Source organism: Centroberyx affinis, unplaced genomic scaffold, assembly GCF_046629955.1.
Source record: "Centroberyx affinis isolate AG114_WGS23_722 - 3 ecotype Tasmania unplaced genomic scaffold, CSIRO-AGI_Caff_v1 ptg002363l_1, whole genome shotgun sequence".
NCBI classification, from domain to species: Eukaryota; Metazoa; Chordata; class Actinopteri; order Beryciformes; family Berycidae; genus Centroberyx; species Centroberyx affinis.
The window spans coordinates 172,177-185,437 of record NW_027280623.1 but is presented as its reverse complement, the minus strand read 5'-3'; the positions used below and the strand labels follow the sequence as shown (position 1 = coordinate 185,437).

The 13,261-nt window shown below is 41.5% G+C and overlaps 3 protein-coding genes across 4 annotated transcripts; all 3 read right to left on the bottom strand.

Annotated features, from left to right (window-relative positions):
- Nucleotides 1-809: 809 nt before the first annotated feature.
- Nucleotides 810-4,307, bottom strand: tysnd1 (trypsin like peroxisomal matrix peptidase 1). Its single transcript, XM_071533377.1, has 4 exons — nucleotides 3,051-4,307; nucleotides 2,072-2,202; nucleotides 1,791-1,976; nucleotides 810-1,556 (listed from the first exon to the last, which is right to left on the bottom strand). The coding sequence occupies exons 1-4, from the start codon at nucleotides 4,253-4,255 to the stop codon at nucleotides 1,354-1,356; spliced, it is 1,725 nt and encodes a 574-aa protein (XP_071389478.1). The 5' UTR covers nucleotides 4,256-4,307; the 3' UTR covers nucleotides 810-1,353.
- Nucleotides 4,308-4,717: 410 nt separating this feature from the next.
- Nucleotides 4,718-8,719, bottom strand: sar1ab (secretion associated, Ras related GTPase 1Ab). Of its 2 annotated transcripts, none has more exons than XM_071533380.1 (7): nucleotides 8,664-8,719; nucleotides 7,230-7,300; nucleotides 6,876-6,995; nucleotides 6,689-6,754; nucleotides 6,455-6,558; nucleotides 6,221-6,352; nucleotides 4,718-6,059 (listed from the first exon to the last, which is right to left on the bottom strand). In XM_071533380.1, exons 2-7 carry the CDS (start codon nucleotides 7,285-7,287, stop codon nucleotides 5,943-5,945), a joined length of 597 nt encoding a protein of 198 aa, XP_071389481.1. In that variant the 5' UTR covers nucleotides 7,288-7,300; nucleotides 8,664-8,719; the 3' UTR covers nucleotides 4,718-5,942. The 2 variants fall into 2 exon arrangements, with proteins under 2 accessions (XP_071389481.1, XP_071389482.1); XM_071533381.1 differs by lacking the exon at nucleotides 8,664-8,719 and adding an exon at nucleotides 8,550-8,659.
- Nucleotides 8,720-9,248: 529 nt separating this feature from the next.
- Nucleotides 9,249-13,208, bottom strand: ppa1b (inorganic pyrophosphatase 1b). Its single transcript, XM_071533379.1, has 11 exons — nucleotides 13,074-13,208; nucleotides 12,400-12,464; nucleotides 11,813-11,866; nucleotides 11,428-11,547; nucleotides 11,167-11,253; nucleotides 10,838-10,964; nucleotides 10,586-10,713; nucleotides 10,089-10,174; nucleotides 9,882-9,957; nucleotides 9,737-9,776; nucleotides 9,249-9,580 (listed from the first exon to the last, which is right to left on the bottom strand). Exons 1-11 carry the CDS (start codon nucleotides 13,132-13,134, stop codon nucleotides 9,549-9,551), a joined length of 876 nt encoding a protein of 291 aa, XP_071389480.1. The 5' UTR covers nucleotides 13,135-13,208; the 3' UTR covers nucleotides 9,249-9,548.
- Between the last annotated feature and the right edge of the window lie 53 nt (nucleotides 13,209-13,261).

Sequence of the window (13,261 nt, the reverse complement as noted above, 5' to 3'; positions counted from 1 at the left end):
AACACAATGCCTTTAGAAAACTCTCTCCTCAGCCTCCTCGGGGCGTTGCTGAAGCCTCTCCACTGTAAACTATTCAATGTGGGAATAGTGGAATAGAGGAGCATTATGTTATCATGTATGCACATCCCTTAGCATCACAGGCCCCTAAAGCTCGTCTTAGCATTGTACACCCTCAAACTGACAGTAACCAATCCTCTGAAATGTCGTTTCTCAGTTTCACATTTCTGTGATAATGGGATTCAGTACCAGTAATATCCCATTGGGTGAAGCCTTAAATGTGTTAACAGTGAGTGGGTCTTCCTGCCAGGTTTAGAGCGAGCCACTCTGCCGAGCGGAGAGAGGGAATAACAGATGTCTGAAAACCTGATCCTGACAGCGTCTCCTCTAGCTACCCAAAGGGACCAATCATTCTCAGCAACCTGTCAGCTTATTATACTGAATATATTCTTGCTGCTTGGTAGAAACATCCATATGTAACATTACCAGGTGTAAATCCTATCACACGCTTCAAGGGAATTTAAGTGTATAGTCTTTGCCTGATACTGTAATATAAATATGGCTTAGAGGATTCTGACATGAAATCAGAGACGCTAGGTGTGATGCCTAATGCGTTTTTTTTTGTGTCGCAACCTCTACCTTAAGTTCATTTGATGCCTTATGAGTTTACACAGGAGAAATCTATGGGTCATTTATGCTTTTGTTTGTGTTCCTTGGGTCTTCTAGTTCTGAAACTGAGGATGCATTTGTGAGGATTGTGTAGAGAAATGTACCTGGCATACATGGAGTTTACAATTTTATCAGAAAACGCCAATCTATTTAATCACGTTAGATTACAGTACAATAAAAACAACCATGAGAACAAGTTTTCAAGTAGCTCATATTCATTTTAACCTAGCTGTTAAAATGAAGGGGTCTTGTCAAGAGTTCACACTGTTCACTGCATGATCCTGACTGAGCATTTCAGTAGTATTAATCCATAAAGACTACTGTATAATTGTAAGTTACTGTTTCACTGACATCTTATTATGGAATAATTTAGCAGTAAGATGAATTACAGTATTAACATTATGAATTAATGACCAAGGCACATTAAATATTTTAGTTGCATTAGTTAATCCCTCACACAGAAGCTATTACTAGTTGTTCATCCTCCTTTCTGCCAGATAAACAAAGTCCTTGTTGAGATATCCATCTTATTATAACACTGATGAGTAATCTAATATTAAGTCCAATTAGTACTACCTGTCTATGTAGGTGTTGGTACAGTACATGTGTAGCAGTGAGTCCAGAGGTGAGGATCTGAGTCTGTGCCTGTTAGCTCTATAACATATCTAGAGCTGCATATGTTCTCAGTTATAGTTTGCTTTGAGCACCTTGTAGCCTCCACACCCTTCTGACTCCTTCTTCTGTGGTGTCCAAAGCCCTGAACACCTCAACATCCTTTGTCTGGTTAAAGCGCCGCAACAATGGCTGGAATACAGTCACCGGGATGCTGAAGTTGAGGTGCGGGTACGTCACTTTGGTGGCAAAGTCCCTTGTGTTGCTGGATACAATACCTGGAACAAAGCAAATACTCTTACGCTCTGTTAACATTTCAACTACAGCAGTGCAGAAAGAGCCATCTGATGTGTGTAATGTCTTTTCCATACACATCCAGGCTCATCCATGTGGTGCATTGTTACATTAATCTTTTCCATGGTCAAAATGTGCCCCCCACTGCTCAAAAATGGTACATCATGCTCTAGTTGCACTGAGTGTACACTGTGACAAATTGCAGGCTACAGCCTTACCCAGCAGCTCTCCTGAGTGTGTGTGTACCACAGCACCCCCGCTGGCCCCCGCCTGTACTGCGCAGGTGGTCTGAAGCATGACAGGCTGGTAATTCAAGCTGATGGCTTTGGAGAGGACACCACAGGTCAGGGAAGGGCCGCAGCTCCGACCCAACCCACCATAACCCACCACCACTACATCCTCGCCTGAGGGCAGAGAGAAAAGGTTCAATATCAAACTTGTACTAGCTTTTGCGTTTGTGATGTGTAGAAATATGTGTACACATGAAACAAGTTGCTACCTGGCTGAAAAGACTTGGCAAGCCGTGGGACCACAACCTCGGGGGCGGAGTCTCTCAGCTGCACCAAAGCCAGATCATAGGGTGAAGATGCCTTCGTGGAAAACAGCACGTCGCCCACAGTCTCCTGGAACCTGTGAATCAGAATTCACTAGTTACAACTGACAGGCTCTGTATTGTTCGAGCCAAATCAATTCACAGTGGGATTGCTCTCTAACGATCTAAGGGAACATGATGAGTAATGTAGGTAACTTTGCTGTCTGACAAGCGTGAAGAGCAAATTTTATTCAAATCACTGACTGTGTAGAGCAGGATGTGGAATTACCCTGTTTAACTAAGCCTTTTTGGCTTGTCAGGTGACATTGGATGGGATGAAGACAATGTGTTCAAAAAAATCCCAAATTTAATCCATTCAAGCCTTAGACACTAAACTGACAGTTCTTCTAATCAATGCCGTGGGGAGGTGGGACAGTGCCAACAACAAGTTATATAACTCACTTGATTTGTTTGTTCAGTGCTTTGTTCTCTCTTGTCATGTTACCCACCTTGAGTTCACCAGTAAGTGATTTATGGAATGAAACATATTGGTTTGGATCCAAGAATTGTGACATTTGGTTTATATTGACACTTACCCAAGTCTTATGTGTTCAGGATCCTGCTGTAAGAGAAACACCTGCAGACCTGACCTATGTCTATTTAGATGCAAGTTTATGTAAGTTTAATTTAGTGGCAAATTTAGCTGTGGTATGCATGACAGTAGCAATTGTTTGTTAATTTACTATAATGTTGTGGCACCCCAGTATTTCTGTGTTTTTTCTTTGTTGTACAGAAAAAAAGATCCACACCATCCAAACCATCTCTGTTATCAGCCGTCTGTAATAAACTGGTTAAACGGCTTTTGAGTCCTGTGTGTATGTTCAATGATCCAGACTTTACAGTTAAATCAGATGTGTAACAGTTTACACAGTGAATGTGTCATTACCTATCTCTGTGACAGAACCTCAGAGTGACAGACGACTTTCCGTTGACAACATGCCGGCAGGTCAGAGCCAGCTGAGGAGCGACAACAACCCCCGAGCCCCAGAACTGTCCGCTGTCTACCAGACACACGGTGGGGTGCTTAACAGCTTCTGACACATGAGCCGTGTTGGATAGGTGGAGGAGGCCTGCTTCTTCTCCCTGGTGGAGGTGAATCTCTCTATGTGGGTCTTGGACGTTCACGCAGCAGATGATGTTCCTGAAGATCAGCTGGAGGGAGCAGACGAGGGTGAGGCCTATCCACTCGTTTGCCTTCCAGCAAAGCGGAGACACAATCAGGCCAACGAGGTACGCCCGGTTGCCTTTTGGCAGAAACAGCCCCCCACCCTCTGTGCCAGGCAGGCAGCGGGCATCTGTGAGAATGACAGCGTTGTCCTCTCCGGCTAGGTTACTGATGATTCCCTTGCTGAGGCTGCTGATGAATAGATCTGGGCAGAGAGAACCGAAGGGAGAGCCACACGCAACGACCGGGCATCCTTTCTGGAGAGGAGAGCTGTCCTGCCAGGGTACGGCTCCTGAATTTGGGACACTGTCTGCAGCACCTGCCTTGAGTAAAGCAAACCAGCTGAGGAACTGGGAGTCTCTGGTCACTTCTTCATCCTCTTCGTCGCCATGGAAACGCCATTTGTCAGCCTCTTGGAAAATTGCCCGGAACGCCTTCTTGAACTCCAGGCAATTGACCAGCATCAGCAGCTCGGCTGTGGCTTCATGTTGGCGGGCGGTGTTGGTTTTGGAGACTGTGCATGCTTCATATGCGCACTGGTTGGTGTCCAGACCTCGTTGTGCAGAAAAACTTATGCGAATGTTAAGTTTTTCGCTGAAACTGTGCGGTAACAGGAACCTGGGATCTGCGGAGAGAGATTCGTCATCCTCAATAAAACGGGAGAATGGGAGACCGTTGCAAATTACCGTTCCGGTTTGGGAATTGAGGATGACTCCGCTGCAGCTGACGGGTCTTTTGGCAGAAAAGGTCTCGGACACCGTGACAACACAGCAGGACTTCTCGACTGACTCCATTCCGTTACTAACGTCGATGAACTTTGCGCCGGTGAGCGTGTCGAGCAACTTGACGACACTTGAAGATTTGCAAAACCAGCAAATTAGAAACAGCTGGGACCCTGTGGTGAGACGAGAAAAACAAAACACCATACATATAATGTCCTTTAATAATAATATCGTGTATTAGCGTTGTTGTTGATTGTAGTCCTTACATTTCGTTAATATTTTAACATGTTGATCTTAACTTCCTGGTTGTGTTTCATTGGCCCAAGGGAAAAGACGAAACACCAACGATTAAGGTGATTGGCCAGGTGTACTGTCGATCAGTTCTCAGCCAATGGCAAGTAAGTAGGTGGGACCATAATGCTTGTTCGTTTTGTTACCTGGGGTATCCCCGATGGGCGTTGAGGTATGGTTGAGGTACCATAGTTTATTAACCAGCTTAAATGTGTAAGAAATTAAATACAAAATGCACCGAAGTTAAAAAAATAAATAAATAAATGCATTTTCATTTGATGAACATTTGATTGAACTGAAAACAAACGATTCAGACCAGATTTAGAGGATTGTCAAAAATATTTATTATGCTCAAACTTCACACATTTTTTCCAATATCAATATGACCTACCCCGTGTAATAGACACATCACTTCAGAGTCGATTAGCTAGCTGTAACATGAGACAAGCCAAGTTTGTATTACATAATATAAATAACATATCTTATTTACAAAATAATGGATAACATTGCACAAATAGGTCATTTCATGCACACCTTTGCCCTATTTTTAAGTACCACCCAAGTACTCTCATATCATTACTGCATGCTGTGGGCAGCTAATAGTCACAAAGTACTCAAGTCATTTCACAGTGATTCACCATGGATAAAAACAGGTAGTTGGGCAGTCCCATTGTAGACAAATGTGATTGTCTTACATCACCTGCCTGTGCTGATGCAGTTGTCATATCCTGCAATTATTTAACACTGTTCTAAAGCATTATGCACAAACAATTAAAGCTCACATCAAAACATCAGTTAATGCACTTGTGGTCACATTCATATAATTGGCTTGTAGTGGTAAACTCTTCATTGATTAAAAAAAATCAACAAAACTGTTAGTACTCTGGGAGGTAGGCTACTCTATTGATAATATGTCTGTGATCAACAATTAATCATATGGCACCCAATCAGTGGAACACTTTCTAGAGAAACAACTCCATCCTTCAAAATAATCGATGGCACTTCAGGATTACCACCGCTGAGAAGGAAATAGAATAAATCTCAGGAAATTATGTTTCACCTGTTCTAACAAAGTTGTGTTTTGTTTTGTTTTGTCTTTTTCTTAGTCAAGCAAGAGCAACTCTGAGCACAAAATGTTAACCAAATCGTCCTTCACTGTAAGCCAACACCATCAGCTAAAAATAAACCTGGGTCAGAAACCGGTTCACAGCGATGACATGTTCTATATGCAGGCTGCTGCTCTGTTATAACTGGAGACAAATTCCCTACAAGTTTCAAGTAAAGGTGGATAACCATAGCATGAACTCTTATTCACTACACTCAGTTGAATAGTACAGACTGATGATTCATAACTAGCCTACTGTGGCAAGACTGATATGACTTACAGATTTCTTTGAAAGAATGAGGGAAAAAAACAGGGTATATTCATACAAAAACATTATTTGAAATATATTTCTCATTGGCACAATGTCACAATCTTGAATAAATATAGTATAATTATTAAAATATCTCTCCTGCAGGTAGTTTTGTGTGGGACCTGTCCTTGTGTGCATAGACAAAGCAGTAAATCAGGTAAATAGGACCAAAAAAATAAACTGGATCAATCAATATATTGGGAGAGCCAGCGGAAACCGTCACCATATCCTTGTCTCTTCAGCACACTGCACATGAAAACCTCCATTGGCCTCAAATTCAGCTCCTTAAGTGACACCTTGCCCTGAAGAGAAAAACACACAATTAAAAAGAATGGATTTCAACTGACAACATCTATGGTGTACAATCACTATGCTGCATCTTACTACTGTAACATTATTCAATCCCAGAAAATTTCTATCTGTGCGGAGCCCTAGATCTTGTTAACCTACATGTGTTCATTACCTTTCCAGTTGTGTGGCCGAAAAGACCAAACATCCCTCGGAGTGCGTCCTCACTGATGGCTTCTGGACGATCTATCTTGTTCCCCAGGATGAGAACCGGGACGTTGGAGATGGTTTCATCTGTTAACAGGGCCTAGATGGGAAATTACATAACATGTAGACCAAATAGACTTGTCCTTCCAATGATAGCTGCTGTGTGTTGATATAGAACATTAGCGGCATCAATATAACTTACATCCAATTCAACTTTAGCCTCGGCTAGTCGCTCATGATCAGCACAATCCACCAGGTAGACTATACCGTTTATGGCTGGGAGGTAGTTCTTCCAGATCCTTCGTGCTGCGAGAGTCAGACAACATCAGTATTTATCTACGACCCACAACTGGTAGCTGCCACTTGAAAGCCTTAACCGCCCTTTAAATGTCTAAGATGCACAAAAAAGGCTCAATAACGCTTTCATAATCCCTACCTTGTGCATGACCGCCCAGATCAAACGTTGTAAAGGTCATTCCAGCGATAGTCAACTCCTCGGATGCTGAGGACAGAGGGGAAGCATTTAATGGACTCCAGATAAGTACTGAAGCAAAGAAACATGTACAGTCCTGCTAACAAGGGCTGATTGCTGAGCTGAAAACGTATCAAATCATTTGCTGTACTTGGATGTAGCGTGGGCACATGCTGTCCTAGCCGGTCATCTCTGAGCATGTGCAACAATGTTGTTTTTCCAGCATTGTCTAGTCCAAGAAACACCAGCTTGCCAGTCTTCTTGTACAACCCTGAGGGCAGGAACAAAAACACACCAATTTGCATTTAATATCAAACAGAACAATGTTATTCCATCAGCAGAGAGCAGCACATTTCATGGATTTGAAAGGTTTAGAGGGTTTGGGAATGAATTTTCTGTATGATGAATGACAATTTATTTTGGATCACTATAATATTACATGTCATACAACATTTTGGTGATATTACTTGGACAATATTGTTGATATTTTAGTACAATACTCTACCTAATAGGTGCAAGACATTGCTGAACCCCCGGTAGATCCAGTCAAATATAAAAGACATGTCTCTTGACTGCCTGCAATACAGATGTTATACCTGTGATCATTTGTTATGCATCACTAGAAAAGCATAAAGAGAAGCAGTTTAGTTTATTCGACAATAAAAAGCAAGATAGATACAATAAACAAAATGCGTCTCAGCTTAATTCGACAAGGATAACACAATAAAGTCAACAGAGTTATTTAGTAAGCTATTACTCAGCGATTAGTTAATATTCCAGCTGCTGTCATAGAGAATGCAGTTATCTTCATTCATGCAAAAACCTTCACCAACTCTCCTCTCCCTCACACACCTTAGCATGCAAATAAAACATAACGCAGGGGCTACTGTTAAAATATTCAGTATAAGTATAAAGCATTTAACATACTGTATAAATCCTATTGCAAACACTATTGCATTATAAAATCTAGCACTGAAGCTCATTGTTCATTTTTTTCCCTGACCCTGGATTACTTTGCTGGTATGTGTAAGCTCTGTGTAATCACACAAGCCACCGAGTGTGAGGACTGGAGCAGAGCTGGAAGGAGAGAAGCTGAGCTACAGACCGGCTTTAGATGTAGTGTGGTGTGTTCAGAGAGCCGCCTCACTCCTCTACAGTCTGCAGGCACAGTGATCTTCCTCAGACTATTTTTATGACAAGTTGTGGCAATGACACTTGATCTTACCAGTCACCCCCTCATACACCCCTCTCTCTCTCTCTCTCTCTCTCTCTCACACACACACACACACACACCTGTCACTCTCAGTGGAACTTGATGTGCTTATTACAGTGAATAGCGAGGACTTCAATGACTACTGCCTCTAGAAATTACCCAATTGTCGGTTCTTTTCTAATGATACAAATGTTTCAGTTTGGTCAATTGTAAACAGCAAAACCCAAAACTACAACAATGTGGCGTTCAATTAATATTTAGCCTGTAACATAGCTGACAGAGCTCCCTCACCAAAAATAACCCTGGTAATCCTACAGTAAATTATATAGAATAAGGATTATATAGAAACACCACAGCAAAACTATACGTCCCAATAGAAATATAGGATAAAAAAATAAAAAACGTAAAATACGATAAGGTCATTGTTGACTCAACATTGAGCCACAGACACGCGTATTACAGTAATATTAGTTAGGGTTGCCACAATACCAATTGATACATAGCAGAAATCCTGTCAGAGGTCTTATACTAAACAAACAACAGATTTGGTAAACAGCCTTGAGTGCGCGCGACTGGTCCAGAATAACAAACTACACCGTCAACTTTACTTACTCACGCAAGGACAGTTTTCCAGCCAGCAGCCGCCAAGAGTTGGGTGATGATGTGGAAAAACTATCGAACAAGGTAACCTATTACGATTATAGTTTTTTTTTTAGTTTTTTTTACCTTGGTCTGCTTACTTTCTGACCTCCCGGTCCGCTGCTTTTTGGTCCAAGCTTTCCCCGTCGATTGACAGGTACAAAATTTGACAGTTCACCGGAACTACGTCACTGAATTGCGATTGTGGGGCTTTGGGGGGGACGGGTCACTTTACTAAATGTTACACCTTCGAGACATAAATCCATAATACAACATTTTAGCCAAGGAAACCAGTTGCTATGACACAACACACAGTCACAAATAACATCTCATCTGAAAGAAACAGTATAGAGCTGAAGATATAACACTGCAGCTGTGGGAGGATATTTAATATGTAACAGTGGATGGACAGTTGAGTGAACACCAGGTGGCAGTAGTATCACATAATAGGGGAGGTACAGCTCAGTGAACACCAGAGGGCAGTAATGCATCATGAAATCAAATCACAAACCCAACTCACACACCATTAACTCTACTCATTAAACCCCCAAACAAAGTAAAGAAAGTAAATGAATGTTATGCTCTGCTCCTAAGAACAAATTCTGTGAGAGAAGAATGCCATGCAATCATTTTATTTTCCAATACTTAAAAAACAAAATCCACACCTTGATAATAATTTAAACGGAAAAGCTTTATTAAAGCAGTTCAGAGTTTCATACAGGGCACAAGTACCTACTCTGTTTGACAGCACATCTCCAAAGAGATCTTTGTTAAATATGTGAAAATTCATTGGCCAAGACATCAGTACTTTTCTACTTTTTCTCCCTCTACAATATCTACTCAGTATCCCCCCCCCCTTGCAGGAAAATAGCCGAGCCCAATCCCATCCATGCTGATTTCAAGTGTATGATCTTCAGGTTTGCCTTCCAAAGACGAGGCACTCACTCTGGTCCGTTCCAACCAGCTCTTGGGTTACTTTCTCTCGTAGTAGAACCATTTATCTACTGCAAATAGAAAAGCATAAGTGTCACTCTCACACAAGATTAATAACATTAAGCAAAAATGAAATCAACAGGCCCTCACCGGGATCCTGAATATATTATACAGTAACAAATCCGACAAAACAAATTATCTGTGCATTATTGACAGGGAATTGCTACCTGATGAGGGAATGGGTTCTTCTGTTCCACAAGGACATGTCTAAAAATGGAGTCAAAGATATCCATCAGTTTTGAATTAATGCATAAGGAGGGATGATGTCTAATGTATGAATTTTAAACAAGAGATGAACAAAATGGTACTGACTTCACCGACAACAGCTTTAGCCTCATCCGCTGAGCAGCAATAAGGACTGTCTCCAACCGAAACGCACGTGTTTTTGCTGGATTGTGCAAGTAAAAAAAAAAGAAAAGGTTATTTTAACAAACCATAACTACAGTGGTGTCAATGTACTGTGAGAGCAAGCTGCAGTCAAAGCAGTGAGAAAAATATAGTCCTAAATGCTCTGCTCACCAGTTCAGCTCCCCAGCTTTGCTCTTTTGGGAAATGAGGGCTTCCCAGAACTTGTGAGTGCTCTTGATTGTTTCAATGGCAAAGTCCTGAAACAGAGGGAACAGAAATTGTTTAATTGAAATGAATGTGAGTTTTTCCACAATGCACTATTATGTTAAGGCCAAAATCTGAACAGGATTCTTTTCTTTAACTCAAGTTCAGTTGATCTTCAGAAAGTTTTGAGAAATTTCCAGGAAACTGTAAATGTTGCTACCATAATGTTGCTAATTTGTCTATTAAGCAACAGTGTCTTGCACAAGAAAGGCAACTGCATGAGCTGCAATTCATCTGGTCAAACTAAGAAAGCTGACTTTTAAACAGCAGCAAATGCCAGCTTTGTGAACGAAGGCAAGGCAACTTTGGTAAAGCAGAAGACAGCTAAAGGTCAAACCAATCTAAACCAATGTGCCACTGTAAAAACAATGACTAGGTAAGGCTGAGGTGTGCTAGGTACAGACCTTGTCTTTGAACTCTTCATTGAAGGCAAAGCGGTTCTCTGGTTTCCCATCTGGCACTTTGTACCTCTTGAACCAGTCAACTGTGGCCTCCAGATAGCCGGGCTTCAGGCGCCGCACATCACTAATGTCTAAACACAAAGGGACAGCAGAGCCAGTTCAGAGTATGATTGATGCAAGACAGTTTAGAAATTCAGATTCAGAAAAAGTATCAGTAGTAAATTGGTGTCCTAAGTAAATGAGGCTCATGCTTACTGTTGAAGTCACTGGCTTCAGGGTCCTCTACATTGATTGCAATCACTTTCCAATCAGTCTCCCCCTCATCGATCATGGCCAAAACCCCAAGTACCTTCACTTTGATTACCTCCCCACGGGAGCACACCTACAGAGACAAAGTCATAACATTGTACATCTGTGGTCCGTAGGAACACTGTTTGTTGGGCATGCGTCAGTATCATTATATTTTCCTTGGTATTATGCTTGGTAACAAACAAAAAGACTGATAATCACTGTAACTCTACACTCAATATAATATGCCAAACACAAGGCTGTAAGAGACATGAAATCATGAGCTGGTGTTGTACCTTGCTGCCAATTTCACAAACATCAATGGGGTCGTTGTCACCACAGCAGTCAGTGTCAGCATCTTTGTGCGCTGGATCTTCCCAGGTCTAGCACGACCCAAAAAACACAGACATATCAGCAGAGTTAAGTGACACAGGTAAAGGTGTGGCCTTGTACATTTCCAAGGCTTAACATATCATGTGACTAATGACAACCATAACAATTTTCCACCAGGAAGATGTAACAGCATCTTAAGAAAAACAAACAACAAAGAAACTAACCTGAGGTATTGCTCCATAGTTCCATATGTAGCCCTTGTGTGGGAAAACATTGGCAACGTAACGCAACTTGCCCTTCTTCACATCTTGCTTTATTGGGTTCAAGGAGGCTGTTGTAGCTATCTGAAAATAAATTGCACTGTAGTTACTCCTTTGACCACTTTTGATTAGTGCTAAATAACACTATAAGTGACCTGAATGAATTTAAGTGCTGGTAGGCATTCATGAAGCCTTATTAACAATGAAGGAGCCTCATGTTAGGCTACATTGCAATAAAATAATTGTGGATGACAGTGTCAAATTTTAGAATGATTCAAATAATGAAAAGGCAACCCAAACATCAAATCAGAACAAAAGGTGATGGTGGAAGATCATTTCAGACTCTTACCTCCATCTTGGCATTTGTCCATCTTGGTACTTCAACTACCATGTGGAAGATGTTCTGTAAGAGAGGAGAATCTGTCTTGATACTCGTCAAATCAACAATTAGAAATGTAAAATTTCTACTCCATAATATTACACAACTGCCTGCCACTCCAATCCAGCTGACCCAAATCTGACATGAAACATGAGAAACTTGATACTTATCATGTTAAGTCAATGTTCTACATGTTGCCTTTTATCCATTTATTACTTTGAAGATATTAGCCAAATAATTGTTGCAGAAAGATAAGATAATAGATAATCCAGTGCAATCACATTGGATATTGGCATGGCACTGAGAAAGTAATGAGTAAAGGCCATTGCCTTGGCAAACAGACTATGACCTTGCTATTCCTGACAGGAACAAACATTACATAAAATAGTTTCATTATCTGTAATGGACATTTGGCTATGAAACATCTACTGAGATCAGTGGTTTTACCCCCAAAACCGAATATTCATGGCAGCATTAAGGGTGTTAAGGCCAAGGTACATATTGACATGTGTAATGGGTGTACTATGTAGGCATAAAGATGACAGAGGAGACTTTACCTGACCCTCATCTGCATACATTGGTATGTCATGGAATGGTGAAATGTACTTCCCATCAGCATTTTCTGCAAGACAGTCAGATCAAACACAGTGAATATGGTGGAAACACACAAGCTGCTTTTTCTGTCTTTTGGGGGAAGTGTACTAATAACCAACAGTCTTCTTGTGTGTTGAATCTCAATGTTGGTATCAGTTGCGTCTTTTAAAGTCTTCATAACGCGACATCAATGAGGGCGTTGTCCCACCAACACCAAGGGTTAATGAGTCTGTGCTGGATAACGTGAAGGGATTCGGGGAAACATATCACTTCCTTCTACAATAAACACGTAAGTTCAGGAGACTAAGGATAACTAGAGTTAATGGCATACCGTAAGAATTCAGCCACATCAGGCCGTTCAACCGGCACAGCCGGTTGGGACAATTTCCAATGGCCCAAACCTGTTAGCTGTGTGGCTTCATGTCATTCAAACAATTTGGTTTGGTTAAAAAGGTTTATGTGTAATTTTTCGTCTGTGAGACGGTGTCAACGCCTGTAGTTATTAGTTAATGATAAGATGAAACCAGCAACAATGAATAAGAAGTGACACGTGGGAGATTGCGGGTGGCCCGCGGAGCTTTCTGCCGATTCCCCAGACAAGCAAACAAAGACAAAACTTTTTCCATTTATTACTTACTGAAAAACAAGCGATAGCTCAAAGTGTTGGGGTTCCCCCTCTCTTCGACTGTGAAGCTCATGTTTAATTCCAGGTTTGTGTTCCTGTCCGGTACTGTGATGGTGGATGGCGGTGAAAGCGTCTACTGATGTGACGTCTGGCGTAGAAAGTACAACACGCCTGCGCACTTGGCGGATGATGCCTTCAAG

Coding starts and splice junctions, on each gene's coding strand:
- tysnd1 (XM_071533377.1), bottom strand. CDS start 4,255: ATGGTGTTTTGTTTTTCTCGTCTCACCACAGGGTCCCAGCTGTTTCTA. Junction 2,203..3,050: donor AGGTTCTGTCACAGAGATAG/GTAATGACACAT, acceptor TCTGATTCACAG/GTTCCAGGAGACTGTGGGCG. Junction 1,977..2,071: donor TGCCAAGTCTTTTCAGCCAG/GTAGCAACTTGT, acceptor CTCTGCCCTCAG/GCGAGGATGTAGTGGTGGTG.
- sar1ab (XM_071533380.1), bottom strand. CDS start 7,287: ATGTCTTTTATATTTGACTGGATCTACCGGGGGTTCAGCAATGTCTTG. Junction 6,755..6,875: donor TGTGCCCACGCTACATCCAA/GTACAGCAAATG, acceptor CTCTGTCCTCAG/CATCCGAGGAGTTGACTATC. Junction 6,559..6,688: donor TCTGGGCGGTCATGCACAAG/GTAGGGATTATG, acceptor TGACTCTCGCAG/CACGAAGGATCTGGAAGAAC.
- ppa1b (XM_071533379.1), bottom strand. CDS start 13,134: ATGAGCTTCACAGTCGAAGAGAGGGGGAACCCCAACACTTTGAGCTAT. Junction 11,867..12,399: donor TGTATGCAGATGAGGGTCAG/GTAAAGTCTCCT, acceptor CCTCTCTTACAG/AACATCTTCCACATGGTAGT. Junction 11,548..11,812: donor GGACAAATGCCAAGATGGAG/GTAAGAGTCTGA, acceptor ATTTATTTTCAG/ATAGCTACAACAGCCTCCTT.